The sequence below is a fragment of the Dendrobates tinctorius genome, unplaced genomic scaffold, assembly GCF_039654945.1.
Source record: "Dendrobates tinctorius isolate UK_male_01 unplaced genomic scaffold, ASM3965494v1 ptg000254l, whole genome shotgun sequence".
NCBI classification, from domain to species: Eukaryota; Metazoa; Chordata; class Amphibia; order Anura; family Dendrobatidae; genus Dendrobates; species Dendrobates tinctorius.
The window spans coordinates 14,713,009-14,724,217 of record NW_027361921.1 but is presented as its reverse complement, the minus strand read 5'-3'; the positions used below and the strand labels follow the sequence as shown (position 1 = coordinate 14,724,217).

At 42.7% G+C, this 11,209-nt stretch overlaps 1 protein-coding gene across 1 annotated transcript in view; it reads left to right on the top strand.

The window, feature by feature from the left end:
• Nucleotides 1–1,305: 1,305 nt before the first annotated feature.
• The window catches only part of COL3A1 (collagen type III alpha 1 chain), a 200,447-nt gene continuing 190,543 nt past the window's right edge, over nucleotides 1,306–11,209 (top strand). The window contains exon 1 of the mRNA XM_073558192.1: nucleotides 1,306–1,519. Within this exon, the coding sequence (XP_073414293.1) occupies nucleotides 1,435–1,519 (85 nt within the window). The 5' untranslated portion in view covers nucleotides 1,306–1,434. The remainder of the gene's footprint in view (nucleotides 1,520–11,209) is intronic.

The window sequence follows — 11,209 nt, the reverse complement described above, 5'->3', positions numbered from 1 at the left end:
GTATTTTTTTTTTCAGCAAACTGGTGTCAATAACCTGGCTAAGACACTATAACAAAATTTAAATTATGGCCTGAAATGGCACAATTTTGACCATACTGATATGTGATCCGTGAGGCGGACAAACCCCAGTTTAAAATAGGTGTTCTTTTACCGACATAATATGGAATGGATCTGGCTGTATTTTGCAGTGACAACAAGCAAATAACCTTTTTACATCTATTTAAAATGGCCCTGTATGGATTTTTAGGTGTAAGTGGCAGCACCAAGGACTGTAACACAACGAACCGTGTAAGTGCCTCTAATACACTTCCTACACCATCAGCTAATTGTATACTATTTGCAGCCGGCATTAAAGAATAGAAAGTATTTGAGTTAGCCCTGGAAAGGAGTGTTGTTTTCATGTTGCACTAGCAGGTACTGGAATGCTATATAACACACTTTCCCTTCTATAGTAGAAACGCTCCCTTCACTGTTTCTGGGTATAATACGCTGAACATGGCATCACCAGGTCTTATATAGAACAGATGATGCTGTGTGGCCAGTCAGTCACAGTAATGCCAGTAGCCAACATGGCTACGGTATCACCGTGATTGGCAGGAAATCCCCACATGATTAGTGGCTGAAAATCAGCCATGAAACGTGTGAGGTGGAGAATCAATTATGGCGCCCGAGTACCCTGATACTTGATGGAGTACTGAGCGAGATGTCTCGAGCACCAGGATATATAATCGAGTACTGAACAGGTCACCACAACAAAACTGTAAATATGGAACTTAATGAGATAATATTGATTGACTTGTAATTGTACAAAACATGTTAAGTTTAACTCTTAGTATGATAAAATGGAAGTTTGTGTCATGGTTTGGCCTAATATACTATACATCACTTATTGATTAGATATTGCACACCGCATTGCCAGTTACATTTGTTTGCAATTCTGGCTGTAATCTTCTATTTACTATATAAGTGCTATTGATGCTTAATGTAGAGTAACAGATTTGATAACATGTGTTCTCTCTAAATTTAGGAGATAATGAAAATTTGTTGCTATTCTCATTTGTACAAAGTACATTTCTCCAGATGTGTTCTTTCACTTTTCTTCATCTTCTGTGGGGTCAACTACAGGTCCTTCCATGTTAACTCTGCATATTCACTTGGCATTACATAGCACTGCAAGCCCTATATGGGATCCCTCAGCACTGAAGGGGTTTCGTGATGGCAACACCTCTCAAGTTTCAGAAAGGGGCTGGAATTTAATGCAAGCCAAAGATTTCCCTATTTAAGAAGAGTACAGCTAAAGATCTGTGGCTCAATTCTGTATACGGGCCCATCGCTGTAGGGGTGGGGGAACAATTGATGGTGCTTATTTAGAAGTTTATTTTTTGTATTTTTCTCCCTAGTCTGCACTAAGAGTCTCATGTCTAACATTTAGACATGATGAGCTTTGTGCAAATATCCTCTCTTTTCTGCATCATTGCAGCGACCTGCCCTTCGCTAATTCTGGCACAACAGCAGGAAGGTGAGTACTTGTCACAACTTTGTATTCTTTCTTAACCTTAACTGGTCAAAAAAAACTCTGTCTACATCCTATGAAAGAAAATGTAAGAAAAATGTATTAATAGCTGTAAATGCCAGGAATGCATCACTGCCCCCATGTCAGGAGAATGATACTTCTCTCCCTAGTGTGAGGGCAGCTCCTGAGGTCTCTACAGTAACAGGTTGCAGAAGTCGCTCTGCAGATGAACTGTAATTCTTGTAATGCAGAGGTATAATGTCCCCAGCTGCAATGGAATTGGATCTGTGTGCTGGAAAGGCAGCACACAGATAATACAGCACTGAAGGAGACACTGCTGCGCTGAGTGAGGAGCAGCCATGTGCACATGTGATTCCAACATCTGTGTGTCCATCTTACACGCTGAGTGAGAAGCAGCCATGTGCACATGTGATTCCAACATCTGTGTGTCCATCTTACACGCTGAGAGAGGAGCAGCCATGTGCACATGTGATTCCAACATCTGTGTGTCCATCTTACACGCTGAGAGAGGAGCAGCCATGTGCACATGTGATTCCAACATCTGTGTGTCCATCTTACACGCTGAGTGAGGAGCAGCCATGTGCACATGTGATTCCAACATCTGTGTGTCCATCTTACACGCTGAGCGAGGAGCAGCCATGTGCACATGTGATTCCAACATCTGTGTGTCCATCTTACATGCTGAGCGAGGAGCAGCCATGTGCACATGTGATTCCAACATCTGTGTGTCCATCTTACACGCTGAGTGAGGAGCAGCCATGTGCACATGTGATTCCAACATCTGTGTGTCCATCTTACACGCTGAGAGAGGAGCAGCCATGTGCACATGTGATTCCAACATCTGTGTGTCCATCTTACACGCTGAGAGAGGAGCAGCCATGTGCACATGTGATTCCAACATCTGTGTGTCCATCTTACACGCTGAGCAAGGAGCAGCCATGTGCACATGTGATTCCAACATCTGTGTGTCCATCTTACACGCTGAGAGAGGAGCAGCCATGTGCACATGTGATTCCAACATCTGTGTGTCCATCTTACACGCTGAGAGAGGAGCAGCCATGTGCACATGTGATTCCAACATCTGTGTGCTCATCTTACACGCTGAGTGAGGAGCAGCCATGTGCACATGTGATTCCAACATCTGTGTGTCCATCTTACACGCTGAGAGAGGAGCAGCCATGTGCACATGTGATTCCAACATCTGTGTGTCCATCTTACACGCTGAGAGAGGAGCAGCCATGTGCACATGTGATTCCAACATCTGTGTGTCCATCTTACACGCTGAGAGAGGAGCAGCCATGTGCACATGTGATTCCAACATCTGTGTGTCTATCTTACACGCTGAGCGAGGAGCAGCCATGTGCACATGTGATTCCAACATCTGTGTGTCCATCTTACACGCTGAGAGAGGAGCAGCCATGTGCACATGTGATTCCAACATCTGTGTGTCCATCTTACACGCTGAGAGAGGAGCAGCCATGTGCACATGTGATTCCAACATCTGTGTGTCCATCTTACACACTGAGAGAGGAGCAGCCATGTGCACATGTGATTCCAACATCTGTGTGTCCATCTTACACGCTGAGAGAGGAGCAGCCATGTGCACATGTGATTCCAACATCTGTGTGTCCATCTTACACGCTGAGAGAGGAGCAGCCATGTGCACATGTGATTCCAACATCTGTGTGTCCATCTTACACGCTGAGAGAGGAGCAGCCATGTGCACATGTGATTCCAACATCTGTGTGTCCATCTTACACGCTGAGAGAGGAGCAGCCATGTGCACATGTGATTCCAACATCTGTGTGTCCATCTTACACGCTGAGAGAGGAGCAGCCATGTGCACATGTGATTCCAACATCTGTGTGTCCATCTTACACGCTGAGCGAGGAGCAGCCATGTGCACATGTGATTCCAACATCTGTGTGCTCATCTTACAATCAGAACTCATGCCTTCTCCAGATTTTAGAAAAAAGAAAAAAGGGAAAAGAACTGCAGCGTGTATACCGAGAAAAGTTAAAATTCCAATTTAATTCAAAACATCTTTAAAAATTATGTAAATCCATAAGTAGATAGTAAAATATTTAGAATATTTTTCTATCTACTGGCTAACACGGTACAAAGATATACATCTTTCCTGTAGCTAGATAGTACACATGATGGATGGAATCCCCGGTATAACCAATGCACTTCAACCAATAAAGGTCTTAATCAATACCCTGATTAAGACCTTTATTGGTTGAAGTGCATTGGTTATACCGGGGATTCCATCCATCATGTGTACTATCTAGCTACAGGAAAGATGTATATCTTTGTACCGTGTTAGCCAGTAGATAGAAAAATATTCTAAATATTTTACTATTTACTTATAGATTTACATAATTTTTAAAGATGTTTTGAATTAAATTGGAATTTTAACTTTTCTCGGTATACACGCTGCAGTTCTTTTCCCTTTTTTTTTCTTTTTTCTTCAATTTGGACTACGCCCTTGATCAAGGTGCCTCTGTGCGTGTCTGACGACTAGGTTCCTGCAGAGATTGGTGACTTTTCCCTTTACCTCTACCCTGCTATTTTTTCTCCAGATTTTGGAACATGTTCCCAATTATTTTTAGAACTCCTTCCAGACCTTACAGGAAATTATCCCTGATATATGCCGTTTTATGAGGTTTATTAGCAAAGTCACTTTATTAATATTTCCTGTATGGTTCGGATGCTGGTAGAACACATCAATGCCATTACTGTATCTATACGGAAGGGAAGAGATTCCCATTATCACTTGTAAGCAGCACAGAACAATAGCAGAATCATCATCACATTGTCGCAGTGAATGAAGTTTGGTTTTAATTATATGGGATTTGCTATTAGTTTTTTAGTACAAAGTTGCATTGCTCTCTCTCCTGTAATGTCCAGCCTGCCTGTAAGGTGTTTGCTGCCTGTGTGGTGAATGTCGCGTCCTCATGGTTGTACGTGTGTCAGCCAGTGTTATGTAGGACGTTCTTTCTTTGTATGGAGATTGGTGTATCAAATTGATATCGAGATAATCTAACCCCTAAATAGATCACTTTCAGGCAAAGTCGAGGTTATAAGATCAGTGATGCTTAGAGTGAAGAATTTCAAGATGGTGGAAAAAGAAAATTGCAAAAAATATCTCCCCATATGAAAGAAATGAATGTAGCTAGTGTCAAATCGATCCACCTCCTGCAGAAAGCAGGATACATGGCAGCTGTAAATAAAGGGTCTATTGTTACCCCCCACCCTTTACTAATGTTCTGAGCAGCTCATGATGTGCCGGAGGAGAGAAGTCTCCCAGCAATGTCCCCCCATAAGAGGACACATCAGACTGAGTCATCTCCCCTCTCAGTGTGGAGCCCCCAGGACATGGTGGGCCCAGCGGCATGCACAGTAATGGATCAGGACTATGGGGACCAGTTTCCATGCAGTCCTACGTAGCCGCAGGCCAGCACTAGTCTCCCTATGTTGTAACAGCTGGAACAGACTGAGTAAAAACTTTGTGCCTGTCTGTAGTCTGCTGAACCTGGCAAGGTACAGGGGGATGATCTCATCAGCATTAACATATGACATGTTACTATAGAAAACAGCAGGGCAATGACATTACTCTTTTTCCCTTGGTCTTGGCAATATGGATTACTGACTGCAAAAAAAAAGATGATGTAAAACATTTGTCCCACCAAACCTCTTTTTATTACCCCATGTTAGAAGACAAAGCTTGGCCTCAGCCATTCTAGCATATGGTAATCACAGTCTGCTGCTGCTGACATTTTTTGGAAAGAACATGAATTGCTTTACATGGAACCAGCGGCTCCAGATGTGGTGCTGCTGCCATCTAGTGCTCATGTACATTATAGGCAGCAGCCACACCCTTTTTATTCAAAGGCTCTTAGAGAAAGGCTGTGAAGAATGAAATGAGACAACTACAAAGTACAAAGATGTCCAGTTAATAACTACAATATTACCACATTATACACATTATATAGGCCTCCTACTATCTGGTGGACATATGGCAGCACTCCTTCCTCAATAGTTTAGGTTAAGTATTGTTTAATACATGCTTGAGACTGGACTTCAGAGCAGCAATGCAGTAGCAATCCATTGTGCAAACACCTGGTGTTTTGTAGAAGTATAAAAAGCCACCAATGATTATTATATACTAGTTCTAATGATGGCTATACAGTAATATAAGTTAAGGAAGCGCCAATGAAAACATGTTTCCGGAATCCCTAATGTTGGCTAATCGTTGATTATTGTGGTAGAAGCAGATAATTCTTATAAAAGTAATAGTTTAGCATATAACTTTATTTTAGGCAGGCAGACATGCCAGGAGGCGGCTGACCGGGTGCACATCTCACGGTAATAGGTGCCTGTCTTATAGTCGGGTGCTTAGTTGTGCCCCTATTATGGTGCTTGTTAACAGGGGAAGCAAGATGGCGCTGAAAGTGACTGCCAGCCCAGGAGAAAGCATACATGTAGCCCATATAGTGCGTACTGCTCTCTACGTTAGCTCTTCGAGGGATTGTGTAAAGTGACCCTGACAGTGGCTTCAGGATGCCCAAACCGTGGGCAGCATTAGTCAGGCTCAGTCATTTCAGACAGGTTTCTTTTACGAAATACTGCAGTTTCAGACTAAAACATACATTTAAAAGTTGTCCAGGGACCATACTGTTCAGATGTCACATCCAAAAGGTGGGTCCGCAGCGGCTTCTCCCTGGAGAGACCGTCACTCAATGGAAGTAGGTGGGGAGAATCCGCCAGCCTCCTGGGCCTGACAGCAGAGTGCCATTGTCCCCGGCTGGCATTTAAACTGGCTGAAATGACCGAGCCTGACTCGGACTCGTAAATCGGGCAGCATGAATCAGTGTCAGGTTCCATTTACTGGTTTCTTTAAGCCAAAAGCAGTACATTATGGCTAAACAATAACTTTACAAGCTGTACAGTAATTATTGTGGAGATGGAAAGGTAATGAAAGAAGCCATACTGATAACATACATTGTCCTACAGACAACAGACTACAGACTATGCTTCTCTAATCTATATCTAAATAGTAAAGCTGACCAGATTGTAAACCTGCAAAGACCCCCATCAATCGTGTGCCAGGGTCCACTGTATGAATGGAGTGCCACCATCAACATATGCTCACTACCACTCTGTTCACACAGGGGACTTTGGGACCTCTATTCTTGGGATCACTGGATGTCCTAGTGATCACACAGGTATCAACCCATCCGTGAACAGATGATATATGTTGTTTATGAGACAACTGTTTCAATGAGTATAGTTATCTATCTACTATTTATATGCATTACCCTCATTCACAAGCCGCAGAGGAGATGACCAGTAAGGACAGGGTCTTCTATTAATACAGGGTGCAGTGTTTCCTAGTGTTGAATATATGATGGGGTGGACATATCATTGGTGCAACATGTGCAGCCGTATATGGGCCCATGAGGTAAGGGGGGCCATTTCCACTTCCAAAGCATACGGATTTATGGATTTTGATGAGCTATTGGATTGTAAAGGGCCCATATGTTGCTCTTGCACAGGGACTCTAGTCTGTCAGTGCCCCCCAGTGGAAGCCCCCAACCATAAGTGTCCCACCTGACAAGGAATGCTATGAGAACAGTTTGTGGTAAAGTGCTGTCAGCATGACTTGTGTCATTCCTTCCAGCTGAATAAGAATTCACTGCTCCAAGTGCTAAAATGTACAACAGCTGGAGAAACCAGGAGGAAATGGTGTCATTGGAAGGTTCTTATTTACAAGGCTTGCTGCGGTGACTCAGAGCATTTGTCAGAATAATCTCCCAGATATTCTGTAAATCATGAACACCCTAACACTTACAGTCTTTCCTCAGACTACATCAGGATTAGACTCATCTGCTGCCTCCTGGCACCGCCTGAGACATCGTCTGGTTCATGTCAGACCGACAATGGAAAACATGAGATAAGTCAGGCAGTAGACATTTCTTGCTGTAATTTGAAGCATTGACTTTGGACTTGAAAATGTGATTTTTTTGCCCAAAGTGAATGCCTTAAAGATTAGCTGAGAAACCATTTCCATTTTCCATAACTCATGCCCTTGAACAATGTTTGTGTTACAAGTAAATGAAAAGTAAGGTCCTATTTCCAAAAGCTGTCTCTCCTCTCTCCCTCACATCACAGTGTTTAGGTCTGTATGAAATAGGAGTACAGCATGGGAGTGACGTGATCTAACTTATCCCAAGATCTATGGTGTCAGAAAGAGAAAATACAAGTTTCCTTCTCCTCACACATTAATGTGTCCATTAGAGATAATCACCAATCTTGGTGTAAATGGACATTGTGGCACTGCGTCACACTCATATATATGAACCACGGTACTATTGTGGATCGTATCTAATTTACTAGAAACTTCACTATCCTACAACTGCCTAACATTAGTAGGACTTTTATATCTGATAGATGCAGGAAAAATGAGAACTATTAGAAATCATGTGACAAATGACAAAAATCAAACTGTCACATAACATGGACAAGTATATCCTTAGTGCTCTTGTGAGAAGATCTTAGTTAGAGACGCCCATACACCTTAGTCCGGGATCAGATATGCGAGAAACTGGGATGAGTCTCGCATCTTAATACCCGGCACTGCTGGCGGCACTCAGGAGCGGAGCTTGCGGCTGCATAGAAATACATGGAGCATTGCCGGGTATTAAGATACGAGACTCGTCTGAGTTTCTCGCATGTGTGATCCCGGCCTTAGACAGTTGATGGCCGAACACTTATTTGGCCGCCAACTATCTCTCCCAACTCCCTCTTATATGGGCAGAGTGGAGTACTAGACACCTCTCCACCAAACTCCAGAGAAGACAAAAGCATCTGAATTGTTCTGAATGCTGACTTAGCCGATCAACACTCGGCATCAAAAGGAAAAAACTGTGCCTCATGCATTATGGTTGAACTTATACCCCATTTCCTTGGTCCTTTCCCACCCCTCAGCTGGACTCGATGGACATGAGTCTTTTTTCTGCTGTACTATGTATGTAGGTAACTATGGATTAGGGATGAGAATTTAAACTGCACGATCCTTATCTCGCCTGATATCTGTCAGGGGACGATCAAGGGCCACCACACACGTTGGATTGTGGGCACTCCTGCCGAAACTGACGTGCGTCTTTAACCTAACTTTATATATTCTGGATGTTAAACCCGACTCCACTGGTCCTATAGAACTGCATGAAAAGTAAAATAAATCCATACGAAGTTGCTCCTTTTTCAGTAGAATTGTTGGAGAGTCCAGGAATTTAAATTGGAACATGGACATGCGCAATATATGCTCATCTGACTGAAGTTCAGGGGGCACAATCTAGATTCCACAATTTTCTATGTGACCACAGTTTTAGATTCACTCATACAGATTGACAATGGCTAAATATCTTTATTACACTTTTATACTCTGGCTAGAGTTCATCAGCCAAGCTTAAAAAGCCTGTATAGGATTCTAAAAACATGTCAGCTCTCTTCCAAGAAATGTGTCACAGCAATCTACAGCTTGGGTCCTATTTTGCAGCATTGATTTGCAATATCAAATCATCCTGTGGGTAGATGTGTTTGTTGCTGTTTTTAGAAAAAAGTCGCCATATTTTTATGATCATCTTCAACTTCCTTAACGCATTGTAACCATGTGTCCCCGAATGTTTAATACACAGAATATACAAGAAATATAGTTTATCCAACATTGGGAAGAGCATTGTACATACTAACTAGACGGTCTCTTACAATCATAACTTGGAAGATTTTCACATTTTGGTGAAAAGCCATTTGAACAAAAAATGCATTTTACCCCACTTTTGCTACTTTATTATAACAAAAACAAAACAGCGTGACTTTACAGAAGGGAAATGGCCAATCATACCTCTGTGGATTTACGAAAAATTTATGCCAAAAGTTGATATAAATTACAATAGAAAACTTCACTAGTTCATGACTGGCATTTAGTTTGTGGCACAAGGGCAGTGAAAACATGTGGAAGATAACTTATTACCATGTGCTCATCTTAATGAATTTGGTGGCTTCTATTTGGGAGTCTGTGAGAAGATGACGTCTTTAAAGGGTTTATCCAAGATTATTTTTATTTTTTACTACTGGACTAAAAACTTTTGTACTTGCTGATGATCTGCTGGTACAGAACAGTCATAGACCACGCCTGCCTGTGATTCAGAAGCTTCTACTGACTTCATATGGACAGAGCAGCTTCCCTACTGTTCTATTGATGCGGCATGACTGCCTATGTCATGCTGATAGACAGTTGGCATACTGCTGTTTAACCGCAGGGAGCCAGCTGTCAATCAGCATGATGTTGGCAGTCATGCCCTGTTGACAGAGCAGCTGGAGAGAGGAGGAGCTGCTCTGCAGACATTGATCAGCTGAACTGCTGTCAGTGACCACTCAGTGCCAACAATGGTTAGAACAGGCAGATAGTTGCTAACTACCTGCCTGTTAGTTTTTAAGCCCATAATAAACACAAATTCTTGTATAAACTCTTTAAATGTTATGTCTCATTCATGGAACTAGGAGAATATAACATGTGCCATTATTATGTTCTTAAGTTTGTTTTGTCTGTCCTAAGACATTGTTGAGCAGGCTCTCCATTGTAAAAAAAAAGAAACTGGAAGAGTAATGCTTCATCATATTAACTCACTTACATGAGCTCTTGCATGGTAGATGATGGCACACACATCTCGCCTTCCAGCCTAAATGCCTCCACATACATTAGAATGAAGGCAGCCAAATCTGTTTTCTATGGGATCATGTGATGTGTTTGGGAGACTCCCAACACTCCCCCGACAGATAATGTCCAAGGAAAGAATGATCAGCACGTTAATTTTTTGCTCTAGATAAAGTGCCACACAGAGGTGTCTGTGAGCAGCTTCCTTCAGGACACTTGCAGCCTCAGCTAAGGCCTGTTTCACACTTCCGTTTTTGTGTCCGCCAAACGGATCCGTTTCCGTTTTTTTGACGGAAACTGATGCGAACGGATCCGTTTTTTAAAAACGGATCCGTTTTTTTGACGGATCCGCGGTAACCGTAATGGAAGTCTATGGGACAAAAAAAACGGATCCTGCAAAAAATGGCGGATCCGTTTTTTTACGGAAAACAACGGATTTTGACGGATTTGAAAAAACGGAAGTGTGAAACAGGCCTAAGCCAAGAGTGCACAAGTATGGGGGAGAGGAGATATAGCTGCTTGGTGACAGTTGTCCAAGATGTCCAATGCAGTTGAGATCTGGGAACTATGCAGACCAATGAATCACAGTAACTGTCTCCTGTATCTATGTGATCCTAGAGAAGCAGAAACCTCACATAGAAACAACAATGCCTAGATAACCTGTAGTCGCTGGAGGTGATTGCTTTCAGTGTACTTGAGTGGCTGAGAAGATTCTCCATGTTGTAATGTAACCTTGGGATAGATTCTCACTTTTTAAGGCCCCGTCACACTAAGCGAGATCGCTTAGGCGTCACCGATTTGATGACGCAACAGCGAAATCGTCAGCGATGTCGCTATGTGTGACATGCAGCGGCGATGTGGCCCCCACTGTGATGTCGCTGATCGTGCTCGAACGTCCTGGGCCATTTTTTGATCATTGGTCTCCCTCTGGTGTGCCTGAATTGCTGAGTTTGACA